The 15314-nt window shown below is 40.5% G+C and overlaps 2 protein-coding genes across 3 annotated transcripts in view; one reads left to right on the top strand and one right to left on the bottom strand.

The window, feature by feature from the left end:
* KIAA0391 (KIAA0391 ortholog) overlaps positions 1-410 on the bottom strand; it is a 51076-nt gene extending 50666 nt beyond the window's left edge. The window contains exon 1 of one of the 2 annotated variants that reach the window (XM_027670694.1): positions 295-410. The gene's annotated coding sequence lies outside the window, so the exon portion shown is untranslated. The remainder of the gene's footprint in view (positions 1-294) is intronic. The other variant, XM_027670703.1, reaches the window with a different exon arrangement.
* On the top strand, positions 2-15214 carry PPP2R3C (protein phosphatase 2 regulatory subunit B''gamma). Its single transcript, XM_027698404.1, has 14 exons — positions 2-266; positions 629-751; positions 1412-1539; positions 2654-2758; positions 3350-3462; positions 4260-4357; positions 6680-6750; positions 7486-7618; positions 8774-8829; positions 8903-8978; positions 9607-9743; positions 11391-11528; positions 14067-14126; positions 14779-15214. The coding sequence occupies exons 1-14, from the start codon at positions 2-4 to the stop codon at positions 14965-14967; spliced, it is 1692 nt and encodes a 563-aa protein (XP_027554205.1). The 3' UTR covers positions 14968-15214.
* Positions 15215-15314: the final 100 nt, after the last annotated feature.

Here is a 15314-nt window from a genome sequence, read left to right as displayed (position 1 = left end):
CATGACCTGCTCTGTTCTTTCCTGTCGTATTTACATTTGCATGCCACCAAACACGAAGCTCAACGTACTTCGACGATTTCAAGTGAGGAATCCCAATCCCGATCCCTCGGGCAGCCCCAGCACGCAATTTCCACGTTGCTTCCCTCGTATTTTTCAACTTGTGGCAAACTTCCGTTTCACTGGTTTCCTCAATCCCAAATCCTTGGTAACGCCGCTGCCAAAGGGGAAGACCACCGCCACGGGCGGTAACTACACTGCAATCCCTGGTATGTGTTGGGCTGTAAAGGTAAATACTGGGGGGTCCGGCGGCTGCTGCGGCTCACTCGGTACCCCGCGGGTGCGGCCCGCCCGCGCCGCCCAACGCTACAGCTCCCGGTGCGCACAGCGGCACGGCCCTCGGCACGGGAAGTCTTTCCCTTTCCCTTTCCCTTTCCCTCACCCCGCCGGGTCGGGCCCACCTGACTCGGAGCGCAGCAGACTCGCGCTGGCGGCGCGCGCTGCGCGGCGGGGCTGAGCGGGGCACGCGGCGGCCGGGACACGCGCCCGCGCACGGAGCCAATCGCATCTCACCGTGCGCCCCGCTGGGGCGGGCGAGGAGGGGAGGGGCTGAGCCGCCATATTGGATGAGGGCACGAAGCTCCGAGGGGTAGCGGCGCGTCGGTGCGCACGCGCGCGGAGGCGGCCGGGCGGTCGCGCGGGGCCATGGAGTGGGAGCGGAGGCTGCGGGGCCGCTTGGCCGCGCGCCGCGCGCGTGAGTGCCCCGGGAGCGCGGAGCGGGCCGGGAGAACGTCGGGAGAGCGTCGGGAGAGCGCCCCGGGGCGCCCGCAGCGAATGGGCGTGCGAGGGCAGGGCCGGCGGTGCGAGCGTCGGCCTGTCTGGGCTCCCGCGGGGGCCGGGCGGCTCCTGGAGCCTCCCTGCGGAGAAGCAAACGTCCCTGTTTTGGGGTCAGGGACAGCAGGGGCGGGGTGACGAGCCGCGGGAGCTGCTCTGTCCAGGACGTGCCCCCGCGGCAGCCTTGGTTGGGAACGCTCTATTCGCGAGCGAGCGCACAGAGCTCGTGCGGGTGCGCAGGGACATGCCCGACCTGGCAGCAGGAAAGGCGATTAATGCTACTGCTCGCAGTAAGCAGCATCTTAAACAACGCTGCCCCTGTGAAATAGGAACAGTACTGCTCTGTCAGTCGTCCCCGTGTATCTGCTACAATTGCATATCTTACTCAAAACATATACGTGTGACAAATTCTTATATAATTTATGTAATAGGCCTGTGCTCCATTAATTTCCACCTAATATTTGTGTTAGTAAACAGCACAGCTGTATAAACCTCAGTGTTAACTCTGTTTTTCAAGCGCCTTGTTACAGTAGAGCTCTGTTTGAAGTACAGTGTGAAAATTCTTTTCTATGTCAATCAGCCAAAAAGAGTGAACAAGAGCTGAAAGATGAAGAAATGGAATTGTTCACAAGGTATTACATGGAATGGAAAGGAGGAAAAACAAGTGGCAATACATCATATACAAACATCCCACGATTTTACTACAGGGTAAGTGCAGTATCTAGATAAACTTTAACAAGAGGCTGTTTTGCATTATAAAGAAAGTTTTGCTCCTTCAAAGGGACCCTGCAGCTTCAGAAGCTAAAGTAGATTAAAATCTGAGTGATGTGAATTGCTTAGCGTAATTTTTTGTTTTGTACAGTTGTCAATTTCTGCAGTTTTAAATAATTACTAAATCTCATGAAAGGCCATGAAATAGTTTGCTCATCAGGCTGCTTGCTAAAGATAGGAAGTCCTCTTTCAGAGACACTTCCTGTTTTAACTAAATTTTGACATACCAGTGTTGTAAATATGTATCTTCTGGTTCCTGTTTAGACGTGATGGGATGCTGCTTCATGGAAACAGTGGGTCCTTGGTCTTGCAGACCGAACATAGATCTGTTGCTTGCATCACCCAGCAGAAATGTTTGGTCCAATAACTTAGATGTGAGATGAATCAGATTGGGGTTTTGACATCTGGACATTGCTGGTACTTGTCAACTTGACTGCTCAGCTGCTATCTAACCTCTCATGGTCACATATTCCTTAGGATCTTGCATTTCTGCCAATTAGGTTCTCGAGTACCTGTGTTTCAATTGATGAATACATAAGCAGCTCTCTAAGTTCCAATAGTGCTGTACAGTTTGCCACAGGAACGCTGGCAGAACTTTCACACTAGGTGTTCTTCCATTTTATTTGTTGTCCATAACAAGTCTAGTAGACATTCACACTTTTGAGAGTCAGGCCTAGCAAAAAATAGAAAGCGCTGCTCTCTCCTGAGCAAAAACACAATGGTAAATATCATTTATGTGTGAGCCCTGAGGCGTTGCAACCATGGGAAAGTGCTTACTGGGGAGGTTATCAGGTATGAGGTACATCTCCATCCGTTATGTTAAAGATATCTTGCTTTAAATAGGTACTTTAGTACTGAAATGGTTTGAGACAGTTTGCAGGTATTCCCTGTAGCAGAAGCAGGTACCATACAACATACTAAACAGTGGTTGACTGGCTATTTTCTGTCAAGTAAGCAGCTTCATCAGAGTGTATGACTCAGGACTACCTAAGAGTACTTGCTCTGTAGTTTTTGAATGGTGCAGAAAATTAAAATGCCACAATGTTTCTAGCTGCCAGCTGAAGATGAAGTCTTGCTTCAGAAATTAAGAGAAGAATCTAGGGCTGTCTTTCTGCAAAGAAAAAGTAGAGAGCTGTTGGATAATGAAGAGCTGCAGGTATGAAAATATTTTCTGTATGTCTTGTAACGGCTTCTGAAACAATTTTGATTATCTCCTGTCAGAGTTTGATTATCTCCTGTTTGTGCACAGAATCTTGTGGTAAGGTGCTTTGTATTTGGGCACAGTGAGTGGTTGTGAAGTACGAGCTAAAGCTGAAGTGCTGCTGACACTTAGGCTGGTAGTGTTGGTGTAAAGCTGCCTCATTATGACATATATGAGGACTAAATTAATGGCTTCTGGGTTTCCAGCGCAATGAATGCAAAGGTGGGCCCAGATGATGAAATAAGTTCTGTTTATGTATCACTGAGAGAGACTCCAAAGATGGTTGATTTTGCTGAACTGCAAAGACAAAAGAGGTGTGACCCTAGAAATCCTAGTGGGTGAGAGTGTGCGTGTGTTTAACAGCAGTTTAAGGCAGTGGAAGTAGCGCTTTCTTTCTTTTCTGGCTGAACTGACGATGTGTACTCATTAACTGAGAGAACCTTGCATCAAACCCACATTCTTGCTGAGTTTCTTAAACACTTTATCTTAAGCACAATCACTTCTCTAGAAAGATATCTTCTTAACCAAATGTAAATACCTTTTAAGAACCTATGGTTTCTACTGGACAAACATCAGACATCACCAATGATTGGGGAAGAAGCAATGATCAATTATGAGAACTTCCTGAAAGTTGGTGAAAAAGCTGGACCAAAATGCAAGTAAGGCTTTCTTCACTTGTATATGCTCACTTTGGCTAAACCTAAGTGCTGCTCTAAGTTTTGGTTGCTAAACTAGATGGAAACAGTTTAATGGTGAGATAAAATCATGTCCATGTAGTTATTGATGAACTGGTTGCTTTACATCCTTGTAACAGTGTATTGCTCTGCATCACTGAGGAAACTTTTGATAGAGATACCTGGAAAAGCAGTGCTGCATCCTTTTGAAGAAGAAATTTTTGTCAGCATTGGTATTTTTATGATGTTAGTGGTCAGTATACCACACATTTTGTATTTGAACTGGAAATCACGTCTCCAGAGATATTGCCCAACCTTCCCTATCTTCTGATGCAGAATTTCCTACCAGGTGTTCTGTGTACGGCATACAGTGAATGTTACTTCTTTGTGCTCCTACTGGAGGTGGCTGTTGTGCACATAGCTTTGTGATTCAGTTTTGGGCAAAAGCAGATTAATTGTCAGTACTAGCAGTTCCATTTATGTGCGTGTTGTTGTAGAAGATTGGAAGCTACCAAACGTACTGTACTAAAGAGAAATTAAGTTGACTAAAGGCTCTCAAAACTCCCACATCACTGAAGAGTCATGAGCAGCAAAGGCAGCTGCTTTTTATTGAGTTTACCATTGTTACTTGATAGGATCCCACTTGGTGAGTGCAATGTTAGCACATTATGTGTTGTTAAAACATTATTTTACAGTATCTGTAAATTTCAAATACTGTAACTGGATCTGTCAGTGCAGTGTAATCAGATGCATAGAAGTAGCTTTGTGTTTATGTTTTACAGGCAGTTTTTCACAGCGAAGATCTTTGCTAAATTACTCCATAATGATCCTTATGGGAGGATATCTATCATGCAGTTTTTCAATTATGTAATGCGAAAAGGTTAGTTGATACTTCTGTGTTAAAGAGAAATTGTTTTAGGGCTATTTTCAGTTTTATTAATTACTTGATGTTCTCTTCAACAGCAGTGAGATCTAGCCCTTAACTGCAAATGCTGTTTTCTTGGAGGCTTGTGATTTTTTTCAGCTTACTAGGAGGTGGGAATCCACCCTACCTCTGAAATCCACCTCTCCCCAGCCAGAGATAACCTTGATCTGTTTATTATATATATTGTTACTCTGATTTCCTTTATTCAGGCAATACTGTGAAGTGCAAAACAATAAAGTTCCATGGCAAGTGTGATCCTAACCATTGTGATCAGGCAGATAGCTTTGTTTGTTGTTTTTCCTTCTGCAGAGTGGTATGTTGTCTAACTGTGTTTGTCAAATATATCAGTACGTTTCTCTGTTTGTCACTGTAGCCTTACTGTATATTCAGCTATTTTTTATTGTAATTAACCACTTGGGCTGAAAAATGCGTTTTAAATCTTTATTAGATCTTGTTTAAAAACATTAGGCTGGCTAGCAGAAAGGAAGGTTGTCTCATTGTCTTTTGCCCTGGCTACTGTGTTCTTAGATCTGCTAGAGCCTTTGGGAGAGGAGAACGACACCTTTCTTGGAGCAGCTCAGCCTGCTTAACTTAAAATCTAGTGCAAGGGATGAGAGATGTGTTGAGCAGGAAACATGGTGTGCAGATGTGCACAGTATGCAAGAAAGGAGGAACAGACCCATTTCCAACAACAAACCCAAAGCTGCAGGATAGGAGACTTGTGAAGAAGTCTGTGAAAATCATATGCATTTCAAAAAGGCCTACCTGGCTGGGCCCAACAGAGGTTCTTTCAGAGCTTTATTTCACCCAGAAGTTTTAAGTCTTTCGTATTTATGGTGTTACCTTTTTTTCTAAACAAATGAAATAAAAAAAAAAGCCACCACCACCAAATCACTTCATGATCAGTGATGCACTTACCTTTAAACTTAGCCAATGAAGAAGCAGCCTCGGTGTATAACCTCTGCCATCTCTGAGTGACACTTAGACCACCTTGAGAAACACTTACCTTGAAGAGATGAATGTTATGAAGGATAGCTTGTATTGCATAAAAGGAATTTTTGAATGGTTTCTTTATAAAATGGTAGTTAAATTTAACATTGAGTATGTGAATAATAGTTTTTATGCCTAATTTACACTTCATCACTGTTACAGTATTTTAACAATGGCTTCAAGGCCATTGTCCTGTAGACTGTACAATTAATGTGTCTTCTCATTGCAAAAGAGATGCTTGTGCTATTCTAATTCTCTTCTTGTAAACCAGAAGTGAGGGCAGGACCTTTGGCTGTAGCTGCAGTGTCTTGTGCTATAAGGGGGTTGTAGCTGTACAATGACATTGTACAGCTGTTTAATGCAGTGAAAATGCACTGCAACACATGTCTCTAAGTCAGTAGAGAGAATGAATCCATATAATTCCATGTAGCCAGCAATGTGTGTTTGCAGCCCAGGAAGGCCAACCGTATCCCAGGCTGCATCAAAAACAGCATGGCCAGCAGGTTAAGGGAGGTGGTTCTCCCCCTCACCTCTGAGACTCATGAGACCCCACCTGGAATCAGCACAAGAAGGACATTAATCTTTTCTATGACGATAGTCTGAGACAGAGTTAGAGTTGTTCAGCCTGGAGAAGGGAAAGCTCTGGGGAACCCTCATTGTGGCCTTTAAGTACTTAAAGGGACCATGTGAAAGAGAGGGATAGCCACTTCTTACATGCACAGATAGTGATAGGACAAGGGGGAACAGTTCTAAATTAAAAGAGGAGGCATTTGATTAGATGTTAGGAAGAAATTCTTTACTCAGAGGGTGGTGAGGCACTGGAACAGGTTGTCCAGAGAGGTTGTGGATACACTATCCCTGGGAGTGTTCAAGGCCAGGTTGGATGGAGCTTTGAGGAACCTGAGGTACTGGGTGGCATCTCTGCCTATGGCGGGGGGTAGGGGAGTGTTGGAATTGGATGAATCTTTAAGGTCCCTTCCAATCCAAGCCATTAAATGATATATGAAAGAAAATGTGTTGTCTGCTCTGCCATTTTTCACATCTAGTTGTTATAATGCAGTCTTGGCCACAGTGTACCGTATATTACCAGTGACTCTTACAAAATTAAAGACTGAAACAGTGTTTCTAAGCAGTACATGACATGGCTTTGCTTAAATCTCAGAGAAATGGGAAGAGGCACTTAATATCTGACTGTGCCTTATGGCCTCTAGAACAACTTCAAATTTTGGTGAGAACTGAAAAGCCCCATGGATTTCTCACATTTTAATTCTGTTTTCTGTTTCACAGTATGGCTTCATCAGACAAGAATAGGTCTCAGTTTATATGATGTGGCAGGACAAGGCTACCTCAGAGAATCAGTAAGTAAATTCTTGATTAATTTCATGTCTCTTTTTAATCAAATGACAGAGCATCAGAAGGAGTCCAGTTTTGTTCTTGTCTTGTCTTGTAAAAGTATCATAATGTAGATTTGGGGCGGGCACATTTGTTTGGATAAATAACAATTCATGTATTATAGAGATTTGGTGGTGACAGTGTTGCTAGCTTTTTTAGCATGAGTAATTGTCTGAAAAAGAGACTATAGTTTCATGAGACTAAGGTTTCATGTCATTAGCGCTTTACTAGATTTAGCAGGATATAGTAAAAATCACAAATTATTCATTCTTCAGTGAATTATTCTCCTGTTCTAACAGGAATTAATATTAGAAAATAAATAAAAATGCCTTAGTTACCACTCTACTTAAAAAGAAAAAGTATCAAAGAATATTCAGCAATGGAATAATCCAATTAGGAGTTATGCATTGATATTTGAAAAAGGTACAGTTGAATGCACTTATATTTACACGTAAATATCATGTCCTTTGTAAATTCTGCTTTATTAGTAGATTGTTTCAGTAATGGAATCACATATGCACATATATGATCTGGGGTTTCTTTCACAGAGACAAAAGCTTTTTTACCTGCTTTCATGCTCTTTCCTGCACTGTTACAGGACTATGTTTTTAACAAAGCGTACTTGAAAGTCAGGGTGGAATGTAGCAAGCATGCAACAATAGCAGTGTTTGAAACTTTTCTTTTCTTTCTTAATTCTGCAGGATTTAGAAAACTATATTTTGGAGCTAATCCCTACTTTGCCACAACTGGATGGCTTAGAAAAATCTTTTTACTCCTTCTATGTCTGCACAGCAGTTAGAAAGTTCTTCTTCTTTCTGGATCCTCTCAGAACAGGTAGGTCCATATTTTCAAAATTCTAAATATGCCAGAGATTTTTCACTTGTAAAATGTTTCCACTGAAGCTACTTGTGTTTTCAAAGTAAAGTGTATTTGTCCTTGTAGGATTTTGTTCAGCGTTTGAAGATTAATCTGCACTGAAGACCACGAGTCTTTATTGTGGGTCTAATAATCTACTTTTACAGCAAATGAATTTCTGTGAGATAACTCTATAATACCACAACTGATGGGTATCTTATATAAACTGATAAATAAGATGTTTTTTTCATTATAATGCACCATCAGCAGCTAATTTTATAAGTATTTAGAGTGAATAGAAAACACAGCCAGAAACAGACAACTGCTTGTCAGAACATCCACAGAGCTGTGGAAATGCTCTAGAATGGTTGTAGCAATGTGCTTCTCCTGTGATTAAATTTGTGTGCACCATGTAGACCCACTAGAGAAAAGGTTTGCAGTTAAGGCTGCTACTCCTTGTAGCAGATGTAGCTCCCTTGGAAAACAGTTTTTTTCTATGCTCTTGATTTAAGTCACAAACTGCATGTGTTTTCAAGATCTAGCTGTGCCACTAGTAAACATCAGAATTGTGTGGGCAGTAGCCTCTGGCAGAAGTGATTACAAACATGTAGAGAGGGTGTGTGGGAAATTATAGTGCCATTATTTTACACAGCTCAGTGTCAGTGTACCAGTCAGAACTTCACCAGCAGAAGTGCATTCTGCCACCTTAGCTTTGTGTCACATCTGTAGTTTCTGAAGATGTAAAAATATCACATCACTTAAGATACTTTATTATTTCAACAAATGTTTTAAGCATGCGTTCTTTACACTTTTTATTTTACACATTGAGTTGATTATTTTACACACACATTTTTTTAACCTAGTTTTCTGGCTTTTAAGGCTTCAGGGTAACTCCTGCCAATGTCAGGCTAGTTTTATTCAGTCATTGTAAAAGGTATTTTTATTTTATCTTTTAAATTAGAGCCTTATCCTTGATGTTAGAAGTTAGTTTTGTTTAGTTTTGGTATTTTTAAAAAGTCGTTTTTTTTCTGCTCAGAATGCTTCTTTCTGAAGTAGAACCACCTAAATGAGAACAGTCAAATGGATGTGTTGGCAGAGCAACTATTAAAATGTATTTTCCTTTTCTTGCTGCAGGGAAGATAAAGATACAGGATATTTTAGCTTGCAGCTTCCTGGATGATTTACTGGAGGTAAAGATCTCTTAGCATATACTGTTGTATTTTAATTTACTCTTTCTGAATTTTAACTTTATGTTTCACTTAGTTAAGGGATGAAGAACTCTCTAAAGAAAGTCAGGAAACAAACTGGTTTTCTGCTCCTTCTGCATTAAGAGTTTATGGTAGGTTCCTTTACATATGAATGCTTTTCTTCTCTCCTCTCTGCCTTGTGTGACTTACTCACATTATAAGTGTTATTTTTTCCTCCGTTTTTGTCATGTTAAATCCTCACGCTGACTTGTCTTTTCAAATCCTGTAGCCATCCTTTCAGTGTATCTTCCTGACCTTGTTCACAGTTTCAGTTCTCCGCTATTGCTTTTTATCACAGTTTTATAATGTCATCTTGTGCTTGTTGCACAAGGTACAAGATTCCTCTGTAACCTTCTCTTTTGACTGTTCTGTTCATGCTTTTGCATCATCTTTAGCTCTTTTTTCATGCTTAAAAATAATATGCTGTTTAAAGTAATATGCTCTTAGCCTTCTGCTCTTTTCTCTGTATACACAGCTATTACCTAGATTAGAACTACTAACACCTCATTATGGGAATCACACTTCCTCTCCTGCCATGATCTATGCTCCTTTGTGATGCTTTATGAATATTATTGTGAATCTAGCATATTCCCACTTAGCTGCATTAATTTTATTATGGAAATTAAATAACTGTTGAAATGCTAACTTTTCTTTCTCTGTTGAAACCATTCTTTGTTGATAGAGGTATATTATGGTTTGCTCTCAATATCTCCTCCCTAGGTCAGTACTTAAACCTTGATAAAGATCACAATGGCATGCTCAGCAAAGAAGAACTGTCCCGATATGGAACAGGGACTCTGACCAATATATTTTTGGATCGTGTCTTTCAGGAATGCTTAACTTATGATGGTGAAATGGTAATCACATATTTTCACTTTGTTCACAACATGAAAGCTTTGGCTTATTGAGTTGGGAAACGTCTAACAATCAGTATCTTTGGAAATAAAGCATAGCTTGAGGTAAAGGAACTTTGGTTTATCATTGTGCACACAAATGACCACACAGCATATTAGAAAATTAATTTTCTTAACAGCAAGGTGATTGCAGTGTGACTTAAAGGTAAGTTGCTTGTTTCAAAAAGCAGAGATGATGATACAGAATCAAGACATCCTAGGATAAAGGCTCTTGTAGATTCAGTAACAAAAGTGCATGTTGAAAAAAAGTATAGATGTAGGAATGCTTTTTAGTTACACATGATTCTTTAAAAAGAACCAAAGACAAGCGGCACACCTGAAACTAGTGCAAGTTAGCTAACCTGTCCACTTCTTCATGGAGACAACAGTGTTTTTCATTGTAAGCTTTCCATAGCTGTGAAAAATGAGAATTCTAACTTAGAGTTAAAATAACACCTTCTTATCTATATTTTTTTAAGGCTTTACTTAATGTTCAGCCTTAAAACAACTTAATTGTTTGCATTCAGATGACTGAAGTGCAAAGTGATAAATTACAAATTCTATATACAGCCCTTCTGCCACCTTAGCAGTTGTTTAGTAGAAACATAATCATTGAGGTCATTAGGGATCTCTTAATTGCCCTTTTCTGGACTTGTAACAGTAGGTTCATCTCTCTCTTGTATGGGAGATACCAGAGCAGGACCGCTGCTCATATGTAGTCTAAGCAGTGCTGAATAGAGAAGGATCATCTTCCTCGACTTGGTAGCAAAGTTTTTTCCTAATGGAGCTGAGGATGCTGTCAGCAGCCTTTACTGCAAAGGCCTGTTGCAAAGCTGCTTTCTGACTAGTCAGCTGCCAGCACGTACAGGTAGGTACATGGGGTTATTCCTCCCCAAATGTAGGATTTTGCATGTGCATTGCTCTGTTGAGCTTGATGAGGCTCCTGTTAGCCCATGTTTCCAGCCTGTCAAGCTCCCTCTGAATGGCAGCACAACTCTCTGGTGTTAAGGTGAACAGGGCTGTTATATACATAGCACTGAAGGATTTCTGTCCTTGTCACAACTTTGTCTTCATTGGGAAACCAAGAATCAGTACTAATGAAAAAGAAAAGTGGGATACTTATTTGTAATGTTTACTAATGTTTTTATACCATGTGATTTGCCAAACCACCAACTCTGGTCTAACGATTATATACTTAATTGGCCATATAGTTCACTGTTGGGTAACAGTAGGCTTACTGCCACCAGGCATTTAATTTGTAATGAAAACCTTTTATATGGTTTTTCTTCACTAGTTGGGTATGTTCAGCAGTCTAGACATATATTAAACATTATCTAAAAGTGTATATATAGCATGTTTAATTTCGATTTATGCTTGGAATCCTATTTTGCCTCTAAAATAACAGGATTTCCTATCATCATCATTAGTTAATCATTAAAAACTAACTTTTCTGTTCACATTAGTGGTGGCAGCCATTTTCTATTTCATGTTGTCTTTTTCAGAAAATAGACTGGGCCCCCTACAATGAAATAGCTGCCAATTATAGAGTTCCTGCTTGCAAAATCAATTTAGAAAGAAGACTGTAATAAACATGATTGTATCTACTTCTAGGACTATAAAACCTACCTGGACTTTGTGCTTGCATTAGAAAACAGAAAGGAGCCTGCAGCTCTGCAATATGTTTTCAAACTGCTTGATATAGAGAACAAAGGACACCTGAATGTCTTTTCCCTTAACTATTTCTTTAGGGTAAGTCTCTTTATACAAGTAGGCCATTTTCTGTGTTTATAGTGTTATAGGCTATGTACTTCTGCATGCAGATCTGCAGGAAATCACTTTAAATTACCAATAGCCACAGGGAGGCTAGTAATGACTTCTAAGAAGATTTAAAATTTAAAAAAAACCACCAAAAATTGGAAAGATTTCAAAAGGTATTTTTAGCAGTTTATCTGCAGTTGAAATTAACTGATTTTGGCTAGGAGAAATATTTTCTATTGATTTGGGTTTGTTTTTTAATTGAAATTGTCCTAAAATTGCCTAATAATCACCTATTAAAATCTCTTATGATGGTTCTAATTGGTTATTGCCATTGGTTTTAATTTCCACTGTAATCCTAAAATTCAGTAGAAGAAACAAAAATAATGAAATGCAGTGATGGGCCAGTACAGCTGGGGGATTTTTCATTCACTGTATTGCTTGCAAAAATCTTCTTGCAGTTTTCATAAGTCTGTATTTTTACCTGTTGTTTCCAGAATTGATTTTAAATAGATTTTATAGGCAAGTTTTGTTTTGTTTAACAAACACCACCCACCCCAGCCCCACACAAAAAAACCCCAACAAACCAAATAGACAAAAAAAGGAAAAACAAAACCCATCTTTTTTTCTTTTAGTGCCTTGGAACCACCTTATAAATTAGGTGGAATGGACCTTTGGAGGTCACCTGCTCCAACTGTCTGCTCAGAGCAGGCCCAGCTTCATCACTAGGTTGAGTTGCTCAGAGCTTTGTCTGGGCAAATTTTGAATCTCTCCAGAGAGGGAGACTCTATAGCCTGTTTGGGTAGTCAGTGCATTCTGGTTTTTGACTACCCTGGCTGAGAAGACTTTTCCCCTTACTCCCTCTCCCACTTTTGTCTAATTGGACTGCCTCTTGCTGCAGTCAGTGTGCACTGCCTCTCACCCTTTCACTGTGCGTCTCCAAGACAGTCTTGCTATGTTGTCTCTAACCACCTGCTAGGTAGTAGAAGGTAGTAATTGGATTTTCCTCACCTGCTCTTCAGGGGAATTAATCCCCATCTCAAACCTCTCCTCTCGGCTGTGCTGTGCTGTAGCCCCCGAAGCATGCTGATAGCCCTCTACTAGGCTCCCACCGGGTTGTCAGTGTCTCATAAAGGGGAGCCCAGAGCTGTGAGGCTGAATCTGGAGTACTGTGCCCAAATGTTGAGTCAGGAGGAACAATCATTTCCCTGAACCTGCTAGGTGTGCTTGTATTAATGCAGCCCAGTATTTATCTGCCTTCATCACTGCAAGGTCATCCTGCAGATTCCTATTCAACTTCCTGTGGACCGAGACCTCCAGCACCTTTCCTTCCAAGCTGCTCCAGCCAGCTGGCCCAAGGAGCATTCTGCAGCATTCTGCTGCAGGACCAGGCAGGAGTTTTGTGTGTGCCTTTTGAACTTCATCATGAACTTCGTTTAGTAGTTGTAGCTGCCTTATATGCTTCATGGGCAGCTGTCAGATGACGGCTTGGCAATACTAGGCATGCTAGTGAAACTAAGCAATGACTTGTCTACCCTCCCTGCTTTTACAGCTCACTATTTTGCCAGCGCTTGCTCCGGTTCCATTCACGTGGATATAGGATTCAGGGAGGCCAGGGGCCATATCAACTGTCTCTGATTTTAATAAAGGCTGTTAATTTACAGGTTTACATTTTACAAAAACATGAACTTTAATGTTGTCATAGTACATCAGTGATTCTAATATGAAAGCAATTTAACAAGGTAATTTTGCATTAGTTACGGTGGCGTAGCTGGTTTTGTGCAAGTCTTCAGTTACATACATACTCTGTGGCTTAGTTATTGAAAAAGCTCCTTCACTACAGCAGATACTTGATCATACTCCAAAACATGTCCCTCCTTTCAAGTTTTGGACATGGAATGTTGTAAGTTTTCCTTGAAATCAGAACAGTTCCTTTTGACTCTGAATAGTTGCTTTCCTGCTAGTGTTGTGTGTGAACCCGTCAGCACCTACAGAGGCTGTGTTGATACAACTGTGCTGACAAGGCTGCACCCCTTGTGCTAGTGAAACACTTTTGTTTATAGTTGTTCCTTGAAGACATAGGTTTGGTGATGCAGGTGTTTAAATAGTACCACATTAAAATAATTAATTTGTCTTTCTGCTGATTGGTCTTTTCCTTTCTCTCTTTTCCTACCCTGTATTTCATACTGTGTCAGAAAATGTAACATTCTGGTTAGGGTGTATTAGTACCGTAAGTTTTGAGTGTTGAGGGATAATATTCAAGTGTCTGAATATCCCATTTGCAGAGTGCTTAAATGCTGGTCATAATGAAAGTGGGATTCTTATCATACAGATTAAGTGTGAACCTGAGATGTGTATCATTGATAATGCCTTAACTCACCCCTGCCTTACCTATGGAAGAAAAATGATTGCAAGCTGTACCATGAATGCTTTGTTACAGGGCAATACAGCTTAAGATGCAGAAGCATTAAAAATTTTCACACAGTGTCAGTGTATACTGCACTAGCCATTCATAACTTCTTTTTTTTCTAGGCTATTCAGGAACAAATGAAAATTCATGGACAAGAACCAGTTTCTTTTCAGGATGTCAAGGTTAGCTTTACTGAATAAAGTATTACATGAAATCTTTGAATGAGCATTTTGTAATTTAATTACATCGTAGTTTCTAGGTTTTGTATAACTACTTGCAGAGTAGTAGAGATGAACTGGCTTGTCCTACTCATGGGTTTGAAAATGTCTTTCTATTCAGCTGTTGCTCTGTAAGATACTTGTTAAATACATGTTGCTTTTTCTCACACCTGAAGGTACTTGGTAAGTCCATTTTACAGTTCAGGATCATTCCTCGGGAGTGGGGGGCAGACTGGTGACTTTAAAAAAAGCCTATAAAACTGTCTTTATTACTGTCTACTTTAGCAGTTTTAGTACTTAAAAAAAAAGTACAAGAGCTTCTACAAAAGTTAGCTTATACAAGTGAACAGAGTTTTTCATATTGCCATTTAGAGGCCAAAGCCTCCTCAGTAAGGAAAATTCTTATTTGAGAGGTGGGAGCTGAGCACACTGCTCCTAACTGTAGCCAGTTAGTGTGCTTTGTATCATAAGTGCTTTGGGACTTACTAGCTGCTTTTTTGTAAATCAGTGTGGGTGGCACTGGTTACCCAAAGATCATATGCTATGAAATAGCCATTATTCTGCTCATTAATGTGGTGGTGGGGGGGTTCTCCCAATTTTGACTTTTCTTTCATAGGATGAAATCTTTGATATGGTGAAGCCTAAGGACCCTTACAAAATCTCCCTTCAAGACTTGATCAATAGCAGTCAAGGAGACACTGTTACCAGCATTCTAATTGACCTGAATGGGTTCTGGACATATGAGAACAGAGAGGTCCTTGTGGCAAGTGATAATGACAACACTGCTGATGTTGATGATGCATGACTTCGAACTGGAGCAGACTGTATCCATAGAGATATCTTAATCTAATGCACCAACTGTTGGGAGTGGAAACGTTCATTATCTGAATCAATTCCTCTTCCATTTCACTTCCCTCCCTTCCCACCTTGCCCCCACATATGATGTAAAATGTGGTACGCACAGGAATCACAGAAATAATTTCTGAAACCATAAAAAGCAAGTGTTAAGAGGCAAAAATTATCTTTTTTTAAATAAATATTTTCTGACTTTTTTCATGTGTAATAAGCCCTATTCTTATTTAAATATGCTATTCGAAGTGTGAATATACCCTGAAAGTAAGGATGTGGTTCTTGGTGTCTTCAGCACTGGTG

The sequence above is a fragment of the Neopelma chrysocephalum genome, unplaced genomic scaffold (assembly GCF_003984885.1).
Source record: "Neopelma chrysocephalum unplaced genomic scaffold, ASM398488v2 Primary Assembly neopelma1_24, whole genome shotgun sequence".
NCBI classification, from domain to species: Eukaryota; Metazoa; Chordata; class Aves; order Passeriformes; family Pipridae; genus Neopelma; species Neopelma chrysocephalum.
The sequence above is the reverse complement of the archived record's forward strand: the minus strand, read 5'-3'. Positions and strand labels throughout refer to the sequence as shown.

Excerpts from the sequence above, each read along its gene's own strand:
- PPP2R3C (XM_027698404.1), top strand. The coding sequence starts at position 2 with ATGACCTGCTCTGTTCTTTCCTGTCGTATTTACATTTGCATGCCACCA. Across the intron at positions 2,759-3,349 it reads TGGATAATGAAGAGCTGCAG|AACCTATGGTTTCTACTGGA; the intron begins GTATGAAAATAT and ends ATACCTTTTAAG. Across the intron at positions 11,529-14,066 it reads CCCTTAACTATTTCTTTAGG|GCTATTCAGGAACAAATGAA; the intron begins GTAAGTCTCTTT and ends TTTTTTTTCTAG.